Source organism: Bufo bufo, chromosome 9 (assembly GCF_905171765.1).
Source record: "Bufo bufo chromosome 9, aBufBuf1.1, whole genome shotgun sequence".
In the NCBI taxonomy this organism is placed as follows: Eukaryota; Metazoa; Chordata; class Amphibia; order Anura; family Bufonidae; genus Bufo; species Bufo bufo.
In genome coordinates, this window is record NC_053397.1 from 8,778,050 (window position 1) to 8,802,909 (window position 24,860).

The following is a 24,860-nucleotide window of genomic DNA, read 5'->3' on the forward strand; positions in this document are numbered from 1 at the left end:
AATCGTATTATCTGTTCGCCCCCCTTCCCGGAAAGTCACAGAAGAGACGAAGGGAATCACAAAATAAATTTATTGACACGATTTCTGTATGGCAAAATGAAGGTGAATTGTGCTTCCCATTGGTCCATGGTGCCGACTGGTTGGCGTCAGCTTGCCCCAGGCTGGCTCTCCACACAGAGCCCCCTACCGTTAGGGTGCATTATCTGACACTTGCGGCGCAGCGGAATCCCAGGTTGGAGGAGGAGCTATCGGGGGTGTTCTGACTGCGAGCGGCGCAGCGATATCTGTAGCAATAAGACTGCAAAGAAAGATAGGATTATTTGTCAGCATTTTCAAGATCTCTGCTTCCTGTCAGTGAGTGTAAACATTTTGTCCTAATTTAAAAGGGTCTCACAGCTGAGGGTCTGTTACAGTGTATCAGGAGATTGTAACAAACCCTCAGCTGCATAATCTGCAAAGGCCAACGGAGCGCCACTTCCAGGATTCCAGCTATGGAATGTAGCACAAGATGCCGCGACCTGAAGCTGAGCAGATCTACACGTCACCTTTATCAGCTGCTTCTCGCAATGTTCCAGGATCGGACTCCATGGACCAGCACCAAGACGTCTGTACCGCTATACAGCACCAGTACACTCCTGTGTCCAACCAGTTTACATAAGGCTACAGATACATTGTATAGCTGTTCAGAAGACGATGGTGAATCCACCCTGAAGGCGCCCGATCTAGAAGGTTAGTGAACGGACCAGCACTAGAAATCGGCTCACCTTGTGGCACATGTAGGACCCGCCTTTCTTCACTTTGTCCTTTCCTGAGCTCGGACCTTTCTGCACAAAGTAAAATGAAAAGAAAACAATATTATGATTAATTTCTCTGTTGCAATAAGAAAATAAAAAATCTCCCAGAAAGATAGTTATACCTTGTCCCTCCCCCATGCTTTACACTGCAGCTGTATTCCATTAGGACACCACTATGATGAGGGACAACAATGACAGAGCACTGGCTTCACTGGGGCGGGTTTGGATTATCATTATGTTATACAGTCCTGATCAAAAGTTTAAGACCACCTGAAAAATGGCAAAAAATCCTATGTATCATGGCTGGATCCTAACAAGGTTCCAAGTGGAGCTTCAACATGCAACAAGAAGAAATGGGAGGGAGAGAAAACATTTTTTGAGCATTCAATTAATTTAAAATAACGATTAAACCGAAACAGGCCGTTTTTCAGCTGATCCACATTTTAGGACCACATGCCTTTAAAAGGCCAAATCTGTGCAAAGATGTGGATTCATTGTCATGTTCTGTCAGGTAGTCACACGTTGTGATGGCAAAGGCAAAAACTCTCCCTTATTGAACGTGGTCGGGTTGTTGAACTGCATAAGCAGGGTCTCTCACAGCCGCCATCGCTGCTGAGGTGGGACGCAGGAAGACAATCATCTGGAATTTCTTAAATGATCCTGAGGGTTATGGAACAAAAAAGTCAAGTGGAAGACCCAAAAAAATGTCCTCAGCTCTGAGCCGGAGGATCCAATTGGCTGTCCGTCAAGACACTGGACGATCCTCGACCCAAATTAAGGCCCTTACTGGTGCTGAGTGCAGCCCCATAACCATCAGACGGCATCTGAGACTGAAGGGCTTCAAAAACAAAAAACGTCTTCAAAGACCTCGTCTCCTTGAACGCCACAGAACTGCTCGTTGGGACTTTGCAAGAGAGAGCACCAAACATGGGACATTCAAAGGTGGAAGAAAGGTTTACTCTCTGATGAGAAAAAATGTAACCTTGATGGTCCCGATGGTTTCCACCGTTACTGGCATGACAAGCAGATCCCACCTGAGATGTTCTCTACGCGCCACAGTGGAGGGGGCGCCATAATGGTCTGGGGGGCTTCTTCCTTCAGTGGAATATAGAAACATAGAAACATAGAATGTGTCGGCAGATAAGAACCATTTGTCCCATCTAGTCTGCCCAATATACTGAATACTATGGATAGCCCCCGGCCCTATCTTATATGAAGGATAGCCTTATGCCTATCCCATGCATGCTTAAACCCCTTCACTGTATTTGCAGCTACCACTTCTGCAGGAAGGCTATTCCATGCATCCACTACTCTCTCAGTAAAGTAATACTTCCTTATATTACTTTTAAACCTTTGCCCCTCTAATTTAAAACTGTGTCCTCTTGTGGTAGTTTTTCTTCTTTTAAATATGCTCTCTTCCTTTACCGAGTTGATTCCCTTTATGTATTTAAAAGTTTCTCTCATATCCCCTCTGTCTCTTCTTTCTTCCAAGCTCTACATATTAAGGTCATTTAACCTTTCCTGGTAAGTTTTATCCTGCAATCCATGTACTAGTTTAGTAGCTCTTCTCTGAACTCTCTCTAGAGTATCTATATCCTTCTGGAGATATGGCCTCCAGTACTGCGCACAATACTCCAAGTGAGGTCTCACCAGTGTTCTGTACAGCGGCATAAGCACTTCACTCTTTCTACTGCTTATACCTCTCCCTATACATCCAAGCATTCTGCTGGCATTTCGTGCTGCTCTATTACATTGTCTTCCCACCTTTAAGTCTTCTGAAATAATTACTCCTAAATCCCTTTCCTCAGATACTGAGGTCAGGACTGTGTCAAATATTCTATATTATGCCCTTGGGTTTTTACGCCCCAGGTGCATTATCTTGCACTTATCCACATTAAATTTCAGTTGCCAGAGTTCTGACCATTCTTCTAGTTTTCCTAAATCCTTTTCCATTTGGCGTTTCCCTCCAGGAACATCAACCCTGTTACATATCTTTGTGTCATCAGCAAAAAGACAAACCTTACCAGCGAGGCCTTTTGCAATATCACTTATGAAGATATTAAACAAAATTGGTCCCAGTAAAGATCCCTGTGGAACCCCACTGGTAACATGACCGTGTATTGAATGTTCTCCATTGACTACAACCCTCTGTTGTCTGTCACTCAGCCACTGCCTAATCCACTCAACAATATGGCAGTCCATGCTCAATGACTGCAGTTTATTGATAAGTCTTCTATGTGGGACAGTGTCAAAAGCCTTACTAAAATCTAGATATGCGATGTCTACTGCACCTCCACCGTCTATTATTTTATTCACCCAGTCAAAAAAATCTATAAGATTTGTTTGACATGATCTCCCTGAAGTAAACCCATGTTGTTTTTCATCTTGCAATCCATGGGATTTTAGATGTTCCACAATCCTATCCTTTAATAGGGTTTCCATTAATTTGCCTACTATTGATGTCAGACTCACTGGTCTATAGTTGCTCGATTCCTCCCTACTACCTTTCTTGTGAATGGGCACGACATTTGCCAATTTCCAATCTTCCGGGACGACTCCTGTTACTAATGATTGGTTAAATAAATCTGTTAACGGTTTTGCTAGTTCACAGCTGAGCTCTTTTAATAATTTTGGGTGTATCTCATCAGGCCCCTGTGACTTATCTGTCTTCACCTTAGACAGCAAACTTAGAACATCTTCCTCTGTAAAGACACATGCATCAAACGATTTATTAGTCATTCTTTCTAGTGGAGGTCCTTCTCCTTTTTCTTTTGTAAAAACTGAACAGAAGTATTCATTAAGGCAGTCGGCTAGCCCTTTATTCTCTTCTACATACCTTCCGTCCTTTGTTTTTAATTTAGTTATTCCTTGTTTTAATTTCCTTTTTTCATTTATATATCTGAAGAATGTCTTATCCCCTTTTTTCATAGACTGAGCTCGTTTTTCTTCTGCCTGCGCTTTAGAAGTTCTTATAACTTGCTTGGCCTCTCTCTGCCTAATCTTGTAGATTTCCTTATCTTCATTGCTCTGGGTTTTTTTATAATTACAAAATGCTAGCTTTTTATTTTTAATGATTTGGGCCACTTCTGCTGAGTACCACATTGGTCTCCTCCTTTTTTTGTTTTTACTGACAAGTCTAATGCAATTTTCTGTTGCCTTCAATAATGCACCTTTTAAGTAGTCCCATTTCTCCTGGACTCCATGTAATCCGTTCCAGTCTGATAAGGACTCATTTATGACTAATTTCATTTTTGAAAAGTCTGTTTTTCTAAAATCTAAAACTTTTGTTTTTGTGTGGTGGGACTCTTTCACAGTTCTTATATTAACCACCTCCGGACCGCCTAACGCAGGATCGCGTTCCGGAGGTGGCAGCCCTGCGCAGAGTGACGCATATATGCATCATCTCGCGATGGCCGAGATTTCCTGTGAACGCGCGCACACAGGCGCGCGCGCTCACAGGAACGGAAGGTAAGAGAGTTGATCTCCAGCCTGCCAGCGGCGATCGTTCGCTGGCAGGCTGGAGATGTGTTTTTTTTAACCCCTAACAGGTATATTAGACGCTGTTTTGATAACAGCGTCTAATATACCTGCTACCTGGTCCTCTGGTGGTCCCCTTTGTTTGGATCGACCACCAGAGGACACAGGTAGCTCAGTAAAGTAGCACCAAGCACCACTACACTACACTACACCCCCCCCCCCGTCACTTATTAACCCCTTTTTAGCCCCTGATCACCCCATATAGACTCCCTGATCACCCCCCTGTCATTGATCACCCCCCCTGTCATTGATTACCCCCCTGTCATTGATCAACCCCCTGTAAAGCTCCATTCAGACGTCCGCATGATTTTTACGGATCCACTGATAGATGGATCGGATCCGCAAAACGCATCCGGACGTCTGAATGAAGCCTTACAGGGGCATGATCAATGACTGTGGTGATCACCCCATATAGACTCCCTGATCACCCCCCTGTCATTGATTACCCCCTGTCAAGCTCCATTCGGATGTCCGCATGATTTTTACGGATGCACTGATAGATGGATCCGATCCGCAAAACGCATCCGGACGTCTGAATGAAGCCCAGGGGCATGATCAATGACTGTGGTGATCACCCCATATAGACTCCCTGATCACCCCCCTGTAAAGCTCCATTCAGATGTCCGCATGATTTTTACGGATGCACTGATAGATGGATCCGATCCGCAAAACGCATCCGGACGTCTGAATGAAGCCTTACAGGGGCATGATCAATGACTGTGGTGATCACCCCATATAGACTCCCTGATCACCCCCCCTGTAAAGCTCCATTCAGATGTCCGCATGATTTTTACGGATGCACTGATAGATGGATCCGATCCGCAAAACGCATCCGGACGTCTAAATGAAGCCTTACAGGGGCATGATCAATGACTGTGGTAATCACCCCCCTGTCATTGATTACCCCCCTGTAAAGCTCCATTCAGATGTCCGCATGATTTTTACGGATGCACTGATAGATGGATCGGATCCGCAAAACGCATCCGGACGTCTGAATGAAGCCTTACAGGGGCATGATCAATGACTGTGGTGATCACCCCATATAGACTCCCTGATCACCCCCCTGTCATTGATCACCCCCCTGTCATTGATTACCCCCCTGTAAAGCTCCATTCAGATGTCCGCATGATTTTTACGGATGCACTGATAGATGGATCCGATCCGCAAAACGCATCCGGACGTCTGAATGAAGCCTTACACGGGCGTGATCAATGACTGTGGTTATCACCCCATATAGACTCCCTGATCACCCCCCTGTCATTGATTACCCCCCTGTCATTGATCAACCCCCCTGTCATTGATCAACCCCCCTGTCATTGATCACCCCCCTGTCATTGATCACCCCTCTGTAAGGCTCCATTCAGACATTTTTTTGGCCCAAGTTAGCGGAATTTTTTTTTTTTTTTCTTACAAAGTCTCATATTCCACTAACTTGTGTCAAAAAATAAAATCTCACATGAACTCACCATACCCCTCACGGAATCCAAATGCGTAAAATTTTTTAGACATTTATATTCCAGACTTCTTCTCACGCTTTAGGGCCCCTAGAATGCCAGGGCAGTATAAATACCCCACATGTGACCCCATTTCGGAAAGAAGACACCCCCAGGTATTCCGTGAGGGGCATATTGAGTCCATGAAAGATTGAAATTTTTGTCCCAAGTTAGCGGAACGGGAGACTTTGTGAGAAAAAAATTAAAAATATCAATTTCCGCTAACTTGTGCCAAAAAAAAAAAATTTCTATGAACTCGCCATGCCCCTCATTGAATACCTTGGGGTGTCTTATTTCCAAAATGGGGTCACATGTGGGGTATTTATACTGCCCTGGCATTCTAGGGGCCCCAAAGCGTGAGAAGAAGTCTGGTATCCAAATGTCTAAAAATGCCCTCCTAAAAGGAATTTGGGCCCCTTTGCGCATCTAGGCTGCAAAAAAGTGTCACACATCTGGTATCGCCGTACTCAGGAGAAGGTGGGGAATGTGTTTTGGGGTGTCATTTTACATATACCCATGCTGGGTGAGAGAAATATCTTGGTCAAATGCCAACTTTGTATAAAAAAATGGGAAAAGTTGTCTTTTGCCAAGATATTTCTCTCACCCAGCAAGGGTATATGTAAAATGACACCCCAAAACACATTCCCCAACTTCTCCTGAATACGGCGATACCACATGTGTGACACTTTTTTGCAGCCTAGGTGGGCAAAGGGGCCCATATTCCAAAGAGCACCTTTAGGATTTCACAGGTCATTTACCTACTTACCACACATTAGGGCCCCTGGAAAATGCCAGGGCAGTATAACTACCCCACAAGTGACCCCATTTTGGAAAGAAGACACCCCAAGGTATTCCGTGAGGGGCATGGCGAGTTCCTAGTTTTTTTTATTTTTTGTCACAAGTTAGTGGAAAATGATGATTTTTTTTATTTTTTTATTTTCATACAAAGTCTCATATTCCACTAACTTGTGACAAAAAATAAAAACTTCCATGAACTCACTATGCCCATCAGCGAATACCTTGGGGTCTCTTATTTCCAAAATGGGGTCACTTGTGGGGTAGTTATACTGCCCTGGCATTCTAGGGGCCCAAATGTGTGGTAAGGAGTTTGAAATCAAATTCTGTAAAAAATGACCTGTGAAATCCGAAAGGTGCTCTTTGGAATATGGGCCCCTTTGCCCACCTAGGCTGCAAAAAAGTGTCACACATCTGGTATCTCCGTACTCAGGAGAAGGTGGGGAATGTGTTTTGGGGTGTCATTTTACATATACCCATGCTGGGTGAGAGAAATATCTTGGCAAAAGACAACTTTTCCCATTTTTTTATACAAAGTTGGCATTTGACCAAGATATTTATCTCACCCAGCATGGGTATATGTAAAATGACACCCCAAAACACATTCCCCAACTTCTACTGAATACGGAGATACCAGATGTGTGACACTTTTTTGCAGCCTAGGTGGGCAAAGGGGCCCATATTCCAAAGAGCACCTTTCGGATTTCACCGGTCATTTTTTACAGAATTTGATTTCAAACTCCTTACCACACATTTGGGCCCCTAGAATGCCAGGGCAGTATAACTACCCCACAAGTGACCCCATTTTGGAAAGAAGAGACCCCAAGGTATTCGCTGATGGGCATAGTGAGTTCATAGAAGTTTTTATTTTTTGTCACAAGTTAGTGGAATATGAGACTTTGTAAGAAAAAAATATAAAAAAATCATCATTTTCCGCTAACTTGTGACAAAAAATAAAAAGTTCTATGAACTCACTATGCCCATCAGCGAATACCTTAGGGTGTGTACTTTCCGAAATGGGGTCATTTGTGGGGTGTTTGTACTGTCTGGCCATTGTAGAACCTCAGGAAACATGACAGGTGCTCAGAAAGTCAGAGCTGCTTCAAAAAGCGGAAATTCACATTTTTGTACCATAGTTTGTAAACGCTATAACTTTTACCCAAACCATTTTTTTTTTTACCCAAACATTTTTTTTTTTATCAAAGACATGTAGAACTATAAATTTAGAGCAAAATTTCTATATGGATCTCGTTTTTTTTGCAAAATTTTACAACTGAAAGTGAAAAATTTCATTTTTTTGCAAAAAAATCGTTAAATTTCGATTAATAACAAAAAAAGTAAAAATGTCAGCAGCAATGAAATACCACCAAATGAAAGCTCTATTAGTGAGAAGAAAAGGAGGTAAAATTCATTTGGGTGGTAAGTTGCATGACCGAACAATAAACGGTGAAAGTAGTGTAGGTCAGAAGTGTAAAAAGTGGCCTGGTCTTTCAGGGTGTTTAAGCACTGGGGGCTGAGGTGGTTAAACCACACTGACTGGTGATCACTAGATCCCAAGGTTTCGCCTACAATGACATCATATACCGAATCCCCGTTTGTGAATACCAAATCCAAAATGGCCTCCCTCCGGGTTGGCTCCTCAACCACTTGTTGTAGAGATAACCCCAGTAGGGAATTTAGAATATCTGTACTCCTGGTAGAACTTGCTATTTTGGTTTTCCAGTTTATATCTGGAAGATTGAAATCTCCCATAATGATAACTTCTCCTTTCATTGTCATTTTAGCTATTTCTTCAACTAGTAGATCATCTAGTTCTTTAACTTGACCAGGTGGTCTATATATCACACCTACACGAGTTACTGCATGGTTAGCAAACTGCAACGTAACCCAAACTGACTCTATGTTGGCCTCACCAACTTGTATTAGGTTAGATTTAATGCTATCTTTCACATACAGGGCCACTCCTCCTCCTTTCTTGCCTTCTCTGTCTCTTCTGTATAAAGAGTACCCTGGTATGGTTATGTCCCAGTCATTTCTTTCATTAAACCATGTCTCCGTAACAGCCACTAAATCTACATTCTCAGATGCCATTATTGACCCAAGTTCATTGATTTTTTTACCTAAACTGCGAGCATTTGTAGACAGGACTCTGAGCTTATCATTTCTTAACCTCTGTGCTTCTGACCTGTTCTGGCATTGTTTCGGGGGGCAATTGGACTCTTTTATTTTCACTCTTTCACTGGAGCTTCAGGAAGTGCAGGGGCGTCAAACGGCCGCCGGCTATGTCCAGATGTTGCAGAGAGCATTCCTCATGACTGAGGGCCCTCGTCTGTGTGGTAACAGGACAACGCTACAGTACACAATGCCCGCAGGACAAGGGACTTCTTCCAGGAGAATAACATCACTCTTTTGGGCCATCCTGCGTGTTCCCCTGATCTAAATCCAATTGAGAACCTTTGGGGATGGATGGCAAGGGAAGTTTACAAAAATGGACACCAGTCCCAGACAGTAGATGGCCTTCGTGCGGCCGTCTTCACCACTCGGAGAAATGTTCCCACTCACCTCATGGAAACGCTTGCATCCAGCAGAATGCGAAACAATAACGGCGGAGCTACTCATTACTGAGCTCATGTTTGGAGGTTGGATTTCTGTTTTGAGGGGGTTTATATTTTTTTTGGAGGTGTGGTCCGAAACTTTTGATCAGCTGAAAAACAGCCTGGTTCAGTTTATTCGTTATTTTCAATTAATTGAATGCTCAAAAAATGTTCTGTCTCACTCCCATTTCTTCTTGCTGCATGTTGAAGCTCTACTTGGAGCCTTATTAGGATCCAGCCATGATACATAGGATTTTTGGCCATTTTTCAAGTGATCTTAAACTTTTGATCAGGACTTTACCAGGGATCAGAAACCTTTGGCACTCCAGCTGCTGTCAAACTACAACTCCCAGCATGCCAACATGCTCGGCTGTTCTTATAACTCCAATAAAAGTGAAGGGAACATCCTGGGAGTTGTAGTTTCAGAACACCTGGAGTGCCGCCGGCTGCTGATCCCTGTGTTATATCTTTGTTTATTGAAATCCCCCTCCTCTCATTACAAGCTCCTCCCCTTTCCTCCCCCCGATGCTTTGCACTGCAGCATTAGGCTACTTTCACATTACAGTTTTCAATTCCGCTATTGAGGTCGGTCATAGAATCTCAATAGCGGAAGAAAAGGCTTCAGTTTTGTCCCCATTCATTGTCATTGGGGACAAAACTGAACTGAACGAAATGCTCCAAAATGCATTCCGTTCCATTTGGTTGCTTTCCCATCGCAGACAGAATAACACTGCAAGCAGCGTTTATCTGTCCGCGATGTATCTCTGACACAACAGAAAACGGATCCGTCCTCCATTGACTTTCAATGGTGTTCATGGATCCGTTATGGCTATAAAAGGCATAATACAACCGGATCCGTTCATGACGGATGCATGCGGTTGTATTATGGTAACGGAAGCGTCTTTGCAGATCCATGACGGATCCGCAAAAAATACTAAAGTGAAAGTTGCCTAACTTGCATATTATTTGTTGTGTGTAACCACAAAGGTAACAAAGTCAGTGCATGGAACGGAATGGAACTCCAACCCCACCTTCAAGGAGGATTGTGGACTAACTCGCACTGCAGCCAAGCTGAAGTCATTGAATATAGCAGAACTGCAGTATAAAGCATGTCTCATTAGAGGCAGCCTGGGCCTCTAATGAGACGCAAAGTGGATTTCAGATTACCTCAGATGCCAACAGAAAGTTAAGTTAAGTTAAAGTGTATCACTGATAAAGACTGTGCAACAATAGAGTAGAGATGAAGTGCAAAGTATGGGGGATGAAAACAGCAGCAGTCTGTGATGAAACAAAGGTGGATAGTGCAGCTGAGCTGGAGTCCCTGAATATGGCCGTGTCTAATGGATTAGCGCAAATAACAGCCAGTCAGCAGGTGAGAACCAATCATGGGTCGGCGGCATATATTCTAATATATAATCTCTCAGCAGGAATCCCGCTGTAACTCCAGAAATCCAAGACTAGGCGACACTCACCGGGTTGTACGCCTCGTCGGCGGTGTGATGGGTGCTCCACCAGTTCGATGTCCATTCCCAGACGTTCCCCACCATATTGTAAAGGCCATAACCATTAGGTGGGAAGGCTGTTACCTGGAAGTAAACAATGAGGTAACGATACTGCTTACAGAAAATAGAAGCTGCTCAAAATAAACATCCGCTTCATGAATCTTATGTAGAAAAGGGAAATAATGCAGGCTTCAGAGCTGAAATCTAGCTGCATTCTCATGTCCAGGGTTTGCAGAGACTGGCTTGCTCTTGAGATCTGTACTCTGGTAAGGCTACGTTCACACTAGAGGCAGCCTTCTCCGGCGGGGAACACGTCTTAGTTTTATTCTGGTTCTGCGGGCGGCCCATTATAGTGAATGGGGCCGGAGCAAACTTCCGGCGGTAAGGTACACTAGCACGGATCCGGCAGGCTGTTCCCCCGCTGGAGAAGGCTGCCGCTAGTGTGAAAGTAGCCCAAGTGTGTTTACATCACGGACGACAGAATAGTGAATGCTGCTCTGGAGTAGGGCTGGGCGATATGGCCTAAAATCAATATCGCAATATAATTTGAACTATGTGCGATAACGATATATATCGCAATGTATTATTTTCTTCTGTAAGTATACTTGCAATCATCCATGTCCCCCAGCCAGCGCCATCAGCCCTATGCCATAGCCCTCCTCCAAGCCAGCGTGCTGACGATGTGTGCACGCAACGCCCTGGCCAGCGCAGCGCGGTGCCGAGTCGAGAGTCCGCGGAGCGGTGAGTGAGAAGCTTCTTCAATTCACTACCGCTCCGTGGTCATCTATTGCGATAGGGCGATGTAGACAAAATCTATGTTGTTGCCCAAATTTATATAGTTTATATCGCCCACTCCTACTCTGGAGTATGAAGCCTCATGCACATGGCCGATGTTTTGGTCCGCATCCGAGCCGCAGTTTTGGCGGATCGGTTGCGGACCCATTCACTTCAATGGGGCCGCAAAACAGGCGGACAGCACTCCGTGTGCTGTCCGCATCCGTTGCTCCGTTCCGTGGTCCACAACAAAAATATAACCTGACCTATTCTTATCCGCGTTTTGCCGACAAAAATAGGCAGTTATATTAATGGCTGTACGTGCCGTTCCGCAAATTGCGGAACGCACGCGGACGCCATCCGTGTTTTGCGAATCCGCAATTTGCGGACCGCAAAACACACAACGGTCGTGTGCATCAGGCCTAATACAGGGTGCAACTCAGGATCAGTACAGTAATATGTTGTATTAGCTCAACTTTTATTTTTACTTTTTATACAAATTTTAAATAAAGTTGTGTTCCACATGATGTGGAGTTGCGGATCTGTTGGAACTAGGACTCACTGGTGCCGTCTGCAGGTGTCCGTCTTCTCCGGTGTTTGTATTGGGGAAATCTCCTTGCCAGACATTGGCATAATGTTGACCCTTCGGCTCCAGCGTGTTTCCCCATGGGAATAATCTTAAAAAGAAAATGACCGATGGAAGACGAGGAGTAAGAACCTTAACATAACAAGTAACAACAAAGAAGACTGAATACAGCAGTAAATAAATACTGGCTATACATTACACAGCCCCTGTGGTTACTGAGTAGGGGTGTATACCTAGGAGGAGGGTCCCGCCTCAAAATCTAATTATATAGGACTCAACTACATGACAATAATAACTATCCCTACTTGTGACAAGCCAAGAACATCCGCTATACCATCAATCAGACCCCAATATATAATACATTAATGGAATTAGCAACAATGATTATTAGGCTGATCGATGCTCGAGCGGCCTCTACCTGAATTACTTGGGAAATGTAATCATATTAATAGAACAACAGCGTTCACAGATCTGCAATTGCAGCAGAACATCTTGTCAAGAAAAGAAATCCATTATTTAACCCAATGATAGGACACAAGCTCCAGCACAAGGAGCAATAGCACTGATCCAGGAACTGTCAGGAAACACATCAGGTGAGGTATCAACTGAGGGCACTGTTACTACTAATGGTTAAATAATACAAACTTCAGCCCCCTATGTACAAGAATATAACTGCTATAATACTGCTCCTATGTACAAGAATATAACTGCTATAATACTGCTCCTATGTACAAGAATATAACTATTATAATACTGCTCCTATGTACAAGAATATAACTACTATAATACTGCCCCTATATACAAGAATATAACTACTATAATACTGCTCCTATGTACAAGAATATAACTACTATAATACTGCCTCCTATGTACAAGAATATAACTACTATAATACTGCTCCTATGTACAAGAATATAACTACTATAATACTGCCTCCTATGTACAAGAATATAACTACTATAATACTGCTCCTATGTACAAGACTATAACTACTATAATACTGCCTCCTATATACAAGAATATAACTGCTATAATACTGCTCCTATGTACAAGAATATAACTACTATAATACTGCCTCCTATGTACAAGAATATAACTACTATAATACTGCCTCCTATGTACAAGAATATAACTACTATAATACTGCTCCTATGTACAAGAATATAACTACTATAATACTGCCTCCTATGTACAAGAATATAACTGCTATAATACTGCTCCTATGTACAAGAATATAACTACTATAATACTGCTCCTATGTACAAGAATATAACTACTATAATACTGCCTCCAATGTACAAGAATATAACTACTATAATACTGCTCCTATGTACAAGAATATAACTACTATAATACTGCTCCTATGTACAAGGATATAACTACTATAATACTGCTCCTCTGTACAAGAATATAACTACTATAATACTGCTCCTATGTACAAGAATATAACTACTATAATACTGCCTCCTATGTACAAGAATATAACTGCTATAATACTGCTCCTATGTACAAGAATATAACTACTATAATACTGCTCCTATGTACAAGAATATAACTACTATAATACTGCCTCCAATGTACAAGAATATAACTACTATAATACTGCTCCTATGTACAAGAATATAACTACTATAATACTGCTCCTATGTACAAGGATATAACTACTATAATACTGCTCCTCTGTACAAGAATATAACTACTATAATACTGCTCCTATGTACAAGAATATAACTACTATAATACTGCTCCTATGTACAAGAATATAACTAGTATATTACTGCTCCTATGTACAAGAATATAACTACTATAATACTGCTCCTATGTACAAGAATATAACTACTATAATACTGCTCCTATGTACAAGAATAGAACTACTATAATACTGCTCCTATGTACAAGACTATAACTACTATAATACTGCCTCCTATATACAAGAATATAACTGCTATAATACTGCTCCTATGTACAAGAATATAACTACTATAATACTGCCTCCTATGTACAAGAATATAACTACTATAATACTGCTCCTATGTACAAGAATATAACTACTATAATACTGCCTCCTATGTACAAGAATATAACTGCTATAATACTGCTCCTATGTACAAGAATATAACTACTATAATACTGCTCCTATGTACAAGAATATAACTACTATAATACTGCCTCCAATGTACAAGAATATAACTACTATAATACTGCTCCTATGTACAAGAATATAACTACTATAATACTGCTCCTATGTACAAGGATATAACTACTATAATACTGCCTCCTATGTACAAGAATATAACTGCTATAATACTGCTCCTATGTACAAGAATATAACTACTATAATACTGCTCCTATGTACAAGAATATAACTACTATAATACTGCCTCCAATGTACAAGAATATAACTACTATAATACTGCTCCTATGTACAAGAATATAACTACTATAATACTGCTCCTATGTACAAGGATATAACTACTATAATACTGCTCCTATGTACAAGAATATAACTACTATAATACTGCCTCCTATGTACAAGAATATAACTACTATAATACTGCTCCTATGTACAAGAATATAACTACTATAATACTGCCTCCTATGTACAAGAATATAACTACTATAATACTGCTCCTATGTACAAGAATATAACTGCAGAATTATTAGGCAAATGAGTATTTTGACCACATCATCCTCTTTATGCATGTTGTCTTACTCCAAGCTGTATAGGCTCGAAAGTCTACTACCAATTAAGCATATTAGGTGATGTGCATCTCTGTAATGAGAAGGGGTGTGGTCTAATGACATCAACACCCTTTATTAGGTGTGCATAATTATTAGGCAACTTCCTTTCCTTTGGCAAAATGGGTCAAAAGAAGGACTTGACAGGCTCAGAAAAGTCAAAAATAGTGAGATATCTTGCAGAGGGATGCAGCACTCTTAAAATTGCAAAGCTTCTGAAGCGTGATCATCGAACAATCAAGCGTTTCATTCAAAATAGTCAACAGGGTCGCAAGAAGCTTGTGGAAAAACCAAGGCGCAAAATAACTGCCCATGAACTGAGAAAAGTCAAGCGTGCAGCTGCCAAGATGCCACTTGCCACCAGTTTGGCCATATTTCAGAGCTGCAACATCACTGGAGTGCCCAAAAGCACAAGGTGTGCAATACTCAGAGACATGGCCAAGGTAAGAAAGGCTGAAAGACGACCACCACTGAACAAGACACACAAGCTGAAACGTCAAGACTGGGCCAAGAAATATCTCAAGACTGATTTTTCTAAGGTTTTATGGACTGATGAAATGAGAGTGAGTCTTGATGGGCCAGATGGATGGGCCCGTGGCTGGATTGGTAAAGGGCAGAGAGCTTCAGTCCGACTCAGACGCCAGCAAGGTGGAGGTGGAGTACTGGTTTGGGCTGGTATCATCAAAGATGAGCTTGTGGGGCCTTTTCGGGTTGAGGATGGAGTCAAGCTCAACTCCCAGTCCTACTGCCAGTTTCTGGAAGACACCTTCTTCAAGCAGTGGTACAGGAAGAAGTCTGCATCCTTCAAGAAAAACATGATTTTCATGCAGGACAATGCTCCATCACACGCGTCCAAGTACTCCACAGCGTGGCTGGCAAGAAAGGGTATAAAAGAAGAAAATCTAATGACATGGCCTCCTTGTTCACCTGATCTGAACCCCATTGAGAACCTGTGGTCCATCATCAAATGTGAGATTTACAAGGAGGGAAAACAGTACACCTCTCTGAACAGTGTCTGGGAGGCTGTGGTTGCTGCTGCACGCAATGTTGATGGTGAACAGATCAAAACACTGACAGAATCCATGGATGGCAGGCTTTTGAGTGTCCTTGCAAAGAAAGGTGGCTATATTGGTCACTGATTTGTTTTTGTTTTGTTTTTGAATGTCAGAAATGTATATTTGTGAATGTTGAGATGTTATATTGGTTTCACTGGTAAAAATAAATAATTGAAATGGGTATATATTTGTTTTTTGTTAAGTTGCCTAATAATTATGCACAGTAATAGTCACCTGCACACACAGATATCCCCCTAAAATAGCTAAAACTAAAAACAAACTAAAAACTACTTCCAAAAATATTCAGCTTTGATATTAATGAGTTTTTTGGGTTCATTGAGAACATGGTTGTTGTTCAATAATAAAATTAATCCTCAAAAATACAACTTGACTAATAATTCTGCACTCCCTGTATGTACAAGAATATAACTGCTATAATACTGCTCCTATGTACAAGAATATAACTACTATAATACTGCCTCCTATGTACAGGACTATAACTACTATAATACTACCTCCTATGTACAAGAATATAACTACTATAATACTGCTCCTATGTACAAGAATATAACTACTATAATACTGCTCCTATATACAAGAATATAACTACTATAATACTGCCTCCTATGTACAAGAATATAACTACTATAATACTGCCTCCTATGTACAAGAATATAACTACTATAATACTGCCTCCTATGTACAAGAATATAACTACTATAATACTGCCTCCTATGTACAAGAACATAACTACTATAATACTGCCTCCTATGTACAGGACTATAACTACTATAATACTACCTCCTATGTACAAGAATATAACTACTATAATACTGCTCCTATGTACAAGAATATAACTACTATAATACTGCCTCCTATGTACAAGAATATAACTACTATAATACTGCCTCCTATGTACAAGAATATAACTGCTATAATACTGCCTCCTATGTACAAGAATATAACTACTATAATACTGCCTCCTATGTACAAGAATATAACTACTATAATACTGCTCCTATGTACAAGAATATAACTACTATAATACTGCTCCTATGTACAAGAATATAACTATTATAATACTGCCTCCTATGTACAAGAATATAACTACTATAATACTGCTCCTATATACAAGAATATAACTACTATAATACTGCTCCTATATACAAGAATATAACTACTATAATACTGCCTCCTATGTACAAGAATATAACTACTATAATACTGCTCCTATGTACAAGAATATAACTATTATAATACTGCCTCCTATGTACAAGAATATAACTATTATAATACTGCCTCCTATGTACAAGAATATAACTACTATAATACTGGTCCTATATTCAAGAATATAACTACTATAATACTGCTCCTATGTACAAGAATATAACTGCTATAATACTGATCCTATGTACAAGAATATAACTACTATAATACTGCCTCCTATGTACAAGAATATAACTACTATAATACTGCTTCTATGTACAAGAATATAACTACTATAATACTGCTCCTATGTACAAGAATATAACTATTATAATACTGCCTCCTATGTACAAGAATATAACTACTATAATACTGCTCCTATATACAAGAATATAACTACTATAATACTGCTCCTATATACAAGAATATAACTACTATAATACTGCCTCCTATGTACAAGAATATAACTACTATAATACTGCTCCTATGTACAAGAATATAACTATTATAATACTGCCTCCTATGTACAAGAATATAACTACTATAATACTGGTCCTATATTCAAGAATATAACTACTATAATACTGCTCCTATGTACAAGAATATAACTGCTATAATACTGATCCTATGTACAAGAATATAACTACTATAATACTGCTCCTATATACAAGAATATAACTACTATAATACTGCCTCCTATGTACAAGAATATAACTACTAAAATACTGCTCCTATGTACAAGAATATAACTACTAAAATACTGCTCCTATGTACAAGAATATAACTATTATAATACTGCCTCCTATGTACAAGAATATAACTACTATAATACTGCCTCCTATGTACAATAATATAACTACTATAATACTGCTCCTATGTACAAGAATATAACTACTATAATACTGCCTCCTATGTACAAGAATATAACTACTATAATACTGCTCCTATGTACAAGAATATAACTACTATAATACTGCCTCCTATGTACAAGAATATAACTACTATAATACTGCCTCCTATGTACAAGAATATAACTGCTATAATACTGCGTCCTATGTACAAGAATATAACTACTATAATACTGCCTCCTATGTACAAGAATATAACTGCTATAATACTGCTCCTATGTACAAGAATATAACTACTATAATACTGCTCCTATATACAAGAATATAACTACTATAATACTGCCTCCTATATACAAGTATATAACTACTATAATACTGCCTCCTATGTACAAGAATATAACTACTATAATACTGCTCCTATGTACAAGAATATAACTACTATAATACTGCTTCTATGTACTAGAATATAACTACTATAATACTGCCTCCTAAGTACAAGAATATAACTACTATAATACTGCCTCCTATGTACAAGAATATAACTACTATAATACTGCTCCTCTGTACAAGAATATAGCTACTATAATACTGCCTCCTATGTACAAGAATATAACTACTATAATACTGCTCCTATGTACAAGAATATAACTACTATAATACTGCTCCTATGTACAAGAATATAACTACTATAATACTGCCTCCTATGTACAAGAATATAACTACTATAATACTGCTCCTATGTACAAGAATATAACTACTATAATACTGCCTCCTATGTACAAGAATATAACTACTATAATACTGCTCCTATGTACAAGAATATAACTACTATAATACTGCCTCCTATGTACAAGAATATAACTACTATAATACTGCCACCTAAGTACAAGAATATAACTACTATAATACTGCTCCTATGTACAAGAATATACCTACTATAATACTGCCTCCTATGTACAAGAATATACCTACTATAATACTGCTCCATGTGTACAAGAATATAACTACTATAATACTGCCTCCTATGTACAAGAATATAACTACTATAATACTGCCTCCTATGTACAAGAATATAACTACTATAATACTGCCTCCTATGTACAAGAATATAACTACTATAATACTGCTCCTATGTACAAGAATATAACTACTATAATACTGCCTCCTATGTACAAGAATATAACTACTATAATACTGCCTCCTATGTACAAGAATATAACTACTATAATACTGCCTCCTATGTACAAGAATATAACTACTATAATACTGCCTCCTATGTACTAGAATATAACTACTATAATACTGCCTCCTATATACAAGAATATAACTACTATAATACTGCCCCCATGTATAATATTATGACTAGTATATACTGTACCTGTTCTCCAAACCACCTCTACATGCATATTCCCATTCGCCCTCGGTTGGGAGGCGCTTCCCGGTCCAGCTACAGAAGGCGGAGGCGTCGTTCCAGGACACGTGAAGAACGGGATGATCCAGTCTGATGTTACCGAAAGATAAAAGTGAGGAGAGCGGATTCACCCAGGGAGCGGCGCATCATTGTCCTGCAGATCCGCACCGCCAGCACGGACGGAGCCCTGGGTCCATTTACCAAGACGTCGTGAGGGTTGTCAGCGAGATATTTTTACAGTCTACAATATTTAAAGAAATGGCGTCTACCAGCGGCAGCGCTCATATAGAATTTAACTGTTTCAAGAACTGTACTGTGTACCTGTGGCAAATCTGCAAAATTCAGTCATTACTGCAGTTCTAGCATTCTGTTCATGAACCAGATAGATCAGGGTGAGCATTGCTAGAGGTTCTAGCCAGACAAGGGAGCAAACAATGAAGTGAAGGTGGATACAATGTATAAAGTAAATCATGTGATTGTCACAGGAGTAGAACCCCACCACCCCCCAAAATCAGGTGAGGGACCATGATCTCATCAGTGGGTGCTTGCTGTAACTAAAGACGGGGAGCCCCTCCACCAGCCTGCCAAGCTGTCATAGGCTTATTAAAATAAGGTTGTCTTATGCTCCAGTCACATCAAAAGCTGCTATTACAATTTGCAGATTTTACAGGTTTTGCGAATTTCAATCCTGTCCTGCAGTGCATTATGGATGATGTAGCTTTGCCATGATGCCAGGCGCTGTAGACGCCATATAACCCACAAGGGATGCAATCGAGGAGATAAGCAAACAGCACAGTTCGGAATGCAGCTTTGGATGTGACTGGAGTAGGTTTGTTTGCATGGGTTATGTGTTCGGATACCTTTCCAGGATATCAGAGTCTGGTCCTTCCGGATGCCTCCAGTCTGCTCCTTTCACCGGGAGCCACCAGGGAGCAGCTGCAACCTGGGCAAAGGAGGACACTAACATCAGCACAACGCGGCGTCGGCGCACATCTGTCACGCTGCGCTCGCGCCAGGCGTGAAGGGGACACGTGTCACAATCGTTCTGTATTCCCATCTAACGCCCGCGGCTGCCCCTGTCTGTTCCATGAAGAATTCACCGTCTTATTGTCGAGTCAGGTCATGTGACACGGCGAATCTGCTCCAAAGACTAGCGTTAACCCCCTCAGTGCTGCCCCACTTTCACCTTGGTAGGCAGAGCGCAGGTCTCCGCGTCCCCGTAGGATAGCAGGATTATAATTGAGTTTTATCTAATTAGCACAAACGATAATTGGCTTAGAGATGTTGGGGGTCCCCGGGGTGTGCTGCAGCAAATAATCCGACCGCGGCGGCCGGCCGCAATCAGAGCAGAGGAAGAAAGTCTTCAACAGAGAGTGGGGGGGGGGGGGGCAGCTTGGCTGAAGTACTACAGAGCCCAGCAATCTATTTCTGGAAACATTGGTATTCATTGCGTGAAGTATTTTCTTGATTGCTTCGATGCATCTAAAATAAGAAAGTAAGCAAAGTCTTTTACAAAGCTCCACTCGTTTTGTATCAGCTCCTCTGCAGACCTATGTGTCTCCATGGTTACAGACCGCAAACAAACCCTGTGTAGTCTGAGCCTGCAGACAGAGGAGAGTAACACATGACAGCAGGATCAGACTACACAGGGCTTGTTTGTGGTCTGTAACCATGGAGACACATAGGTCTGCCAAGGAGCTGTAGACACAAAACGGGAGAAGATGTTTAATAAAAACTATTTGCAAAGCTGTTGTTTCTTTATTTTAGATGCAGCAGCGGAGTAAGGGCCCTATTACACCTGCAGGTGAAGTGTTCCTTCCCGGCAATCGCCTGTTCGCTTGCGGAGGAGACTGCTGCTATTACATGCAGCGATCTCCTCCACAGTACTGGGAAGCAATGATCGCTAAAGCCATCGCTCGTCCCCATACAGAAATGTTCCTTTCTGACAATCGTCTGCTCATCAGTGGAGAAGACACATTTACATGCAGCGATCTCCTCCACAGTATAGAGAGCGGTGACCACTTACGGACTCACTGTTTGCCGGCAGCAGAGCGCTGATCACATGACACGATCTGCTGCCGACAAATGTGGATTTTTAAACCAGCTAAAAAAAAATCCAATTACCCGATGCTCGTTCGTCGGCAGAATTACACTGCCAGATCATTGCTAACAAGCGTTACTAGCGATAACCGTCACAATTATTTCCAGGTGTAATTGGGCCTTAATACAAACTGGACAAACCCTTTAAATCCACGTTTCGTGTCGCACTCACCGCCTTGTCGATGCCGCTGTTCACTGCTTCACTTATCAAACCTTCAAACACAAACGAGTCACCAAACGTCTCCGCCTGGAAATATAGAAGTGACGCCGTGTCAGTCAGCAGCGGGGGGGCGGGGGGGGGGGGAACATGGCAGCCCATGGTGTTGAAGGTGGGATTGGTGTTCTGGATTGATCCAGTTTTCCGTGTGTATCCTCTACTGCTCTTCCTGTCGCTCCCGCCTCTCCCCAGCCTGAAAGGGTGAGCAATAAACCTTAAATGCACTGCAAATGTAGAGAAGACGGACTGCAAGGTTACTGGCCCTTTAATAAAACAGGATTGGGGGGGCAGTAATATGATGGAGCCTGAAGATAATGGGTGTAGTAGTGTTTCACATGTAGTCAGTGTATCTGGGGCACAGGAGATTCAGACCCACTGTTCTCACCTCGGTCACGTAACCGGTCGCTGCTACAAACTTCTTAAATTCTGCATTGCTGACTTCATATTTGTCCATATAAAATGAGTCAATGTGGACTCTCCGCGCAGGACTCTCACCATCCGGGGGGATTCCTGGCTCATCTGTTCCCATAGTAAATACCCCTGAGGGCAGCAGGACCATCTGTGGGAAGAAAGGTAAAGAGACATTAGGTGTAGGTACCCACTACAGGTGACGGATTCATCAAATCTGTGTCCGTCCTCTTACTGCTGCGCCCTGAGAACCCCTGTGATCACCAGCCATGTGCTGCCTGCCCTCTCCCCTGCCCAGGTGCCCCTCCTGTCCCCTTCCCCCAGGTCCCCCTCCTGTGCCCTCCACTGTCCCCAGGTCCCCCTCCTCTCCCCTTCCTCCAGGTACCCCTCCCCAGGTCCCTCCCCTGCCTCAGGTCCCCTACTGTCCCCAGGTCCCTGACCCCGGTTCCCCTCCTGACCCCAGATCCCTCCACTATTCCCGGGTCACTTTCCTGCCCCCGGATCCCCTCCACTATCCCCAGGTCCCTCTCCTGTCCCCAGGTCCCTCCACTGTCCCCAGGTCCCCCTCCTCTCCCCTTCCTCCAGGTACCCCTCCCCAGGTCCCTCCCCTGCCTCAGGTCCCCTACTGTCCCCAGGTCCCTGACCCCGGTTCCCCTCCTGACCCCAGATCCCTCCACTATTCCCGGGTCACTTTCCTGCCCCCGGATCCCCTCCACTATCCCCAGGTCCCTCTCCTGTCCCCAGGTCCCCCTCCTCTCCCCTTCCTCCAGGTACCCCTCCCCAGGTCCCTCCCCTGCCTTAGGTCCCCTACTGTCCCCAGGTCCCTGACCCCGGTTCCCCTCCTGACCCCAGATCCCTCCACTGTTCCCAGGTCACTCTCCTGCCCCCGGATCCCCTCCACTATCCCCAGGTCCCTCTCCTGTCCCCAGGTCCCTCCACTGTCCCCAGGTCCCCCTCCTCTCCCCTTCCTCCAGGTACCCCTCCCCAGGTCCCTCCCCTGCCTTAGGTCCCCTACTGTCCCCAGGTCCCTGACCCCGGTTCCCCTCCTGACCCCAGATCCCTCCACTGTTCCCAGGTCACTTTCCTGCCCCCGGATCCCCTCCACTATCCCCAGGTCCCTCTCCTGTCCCCAGGATCCCCTCCACTGTGCCCAGGATCCCCTCCACTGTCCCCAGGATCCCCTCCACTGTCCCCAGGATCCCCTTTACTTTCCCCAGGTCCCCCTCCTGCCCCAGGATCCCATCCACTGTCTTTAGGTCCCCCTTCACTTTCCCCAGGTCCCTCTCTTGTCACCAGGTCCCCCTCCTGTCTCCAGGTCCCCCTCCACTGTCCCCAGGTCCCCCTCCACTGTCCCCAGGTCCCTCTCCTGCCCCAGGATCCCCTCCAATGTCCCCAGGTCCCTTTCCTGCCCCCTCCCCTGCCCCAGGATCCCCTCCACTGTCCCCAGATCCCCTCCACTGTCCCCAGGATCCCCTCCACTGTCCCCAGGTCCCCCTCTTGCCTCAGGTCCCCTCCTGCCCCCGGATGCTCTCCACTGTCCCCAGGTCCCCCTCCTCTGCTCCAGGATCCCCTCCACTGTCCCCAGGATCCCCTCCACTGTCCCCAGGTCCCCCCCTGCCCCCGGATGCTCTCCACTGTCCCCAGGACCCCCTCCTCTGCTCCAGGATCCCCTCCACTGTCCCAAGGATCCTCTTCACTGTCCCCAGGTCCCTCCATTGTCCCCAGGTCCCCCTCCTCTGCTCCAGGATCCCCTCCACTGTCCCCAGGTCCCTCTCCTGCCCCAGAATCCCCAACACTGTCCCCAGGATCCCCTCCACTGTCCCCAGGTCCCTCTCCTGCCCCAGAATCCCCTCCACTGTCCCCAGGATCCCCTTCACTGTCCCCAGGTCCCTCTCCTGCCCCAGAATCCCCTCCACTGTCCCCAGGTCCTCCTCCTGCCCCAGGATCCCCCTCCTGCCTCAGGTACCCCTCTTGTCCCCTTCCTCCAGGTCCCCCTTCCCAGGTCCCTCCCCTGCTCCAGGATCCCCTCCTGCCCCCGGATGCCCTCCACTGTCCCCAGATCCCCTCCACTGTCCCCAGGATCCCCTCCACTGTCCCCAGGTCCCCCTCTTGCCTCAGGTCCTCTCCTGCCCCCGGATGCTCTCCACTGTCCCCAGGTCCCACTCCTCTGCTCCAGGATCCCCTCCACTGTCCCCAGGATCCCCTCCACTGTCCCCAGGTCCCCCTCTTGCCTCAGGTCCCCTCCTGCCCCCGGATGCTCTCCACTGTCCCCAGGTCCCCCTCCTCTGCTCCAGGATCCCCTCCACTGTCCCCAGGATCCTCTTCACTGTCCCCAGGTCCCTCCTCACTGTCCCCAGGTCCCTCCTCACTGTCCCCAGGTCCCTCCACTGTCCCCAGGTCCCCCTCCTCTGCTCCAGGATCCCCTCCACTGTCCCCAGGTCCCTCTCCTGCCCCAGGATCCCCTCCACTGTCCCCAGGATCCCCCTCCTGCCCCCTCTCCTTACATTGTCAGGCTGTTCCGCTCCGGGCTCCCCGGTTGGCGGACTATTTGCCTCTCGGGAGTATTTGAAGGCCGCCCCCTGGTGGTGGCTGTGGGCGCTGCCCTCTCTCTGTGCAGAGTTACAGCCGCAGTCTCCCTGCACGGGGCTCAGGTACCGCAGCGCCAAGCACAGAGCCCAGAGCCAGGGGAACCGCACCGCAGCGGCCGACGCCATGATCAGGTCACGTGACAGCAGTCAGATGACCTGGATACCGGCGCCTTACATCCGGAGATGGATACATTGTTGCAGATTGTGCTGATA

General features: G+C 43.9%; 1 protein-coding gene across 1 annotated transcript; it reads right to left on the reverse strand.

The window, feature by feature from the left end:
* Positions 1-54: 54 nt before the first annotated feature.
* On the reverse strand, positions 55-24,784 carry SUMF1 (sulfatase modifying factor 1). Its single transcript, XM_040407661.1, has 9 exons — positions 24,564-24,784; positions 22,037-22,210; positions 21,607-21,681; positions 20,195-20,277; positions 19,302-19,424; positions 12,052-12,166; positions 10,686-10,799; positions 765-824; positions 55-298 (listed from the first exon to the last, which is right to left on the reverse strand). The coding sequence occupies exons 1-9, from the start codon at positions 24,771-24,773 to the stop codon at positions 200-202; spliced, it is 1,053 nt and encodes a 350-aa protein (XP_040263595.1). The 5' UTR covers positions 24,774-24,784; the 3' UTR covers positions 55-199.
* Between the last annotated feature and the right edge of the window lie 76 nt (positions 24,785-24,860).

Coding starts and splice junctions, on each gene's coding strand:
- SUMF1 (XM_040407661.1), bottom strand. CDS start 24,773: ATGGCGTCGGCCGCTGCGGTGCGGTTCCCCTGGCTCTGGGCTCTGTGC. Junction 20,278..21,606: donor ACAGCGGCATCGACAAGGCG/GTGAGTGCGACA, acceptor TCCTTTGCCCAG/GTTGCAGCTGCTCCCTGGTG. Junction 825..10,685: donor CCGACGAGGCGTACAACCCG/GTGAGTGTCGCC, acceptor TACTTTGTGCAG/AAAGGTCCGAGCTCAGGAAA.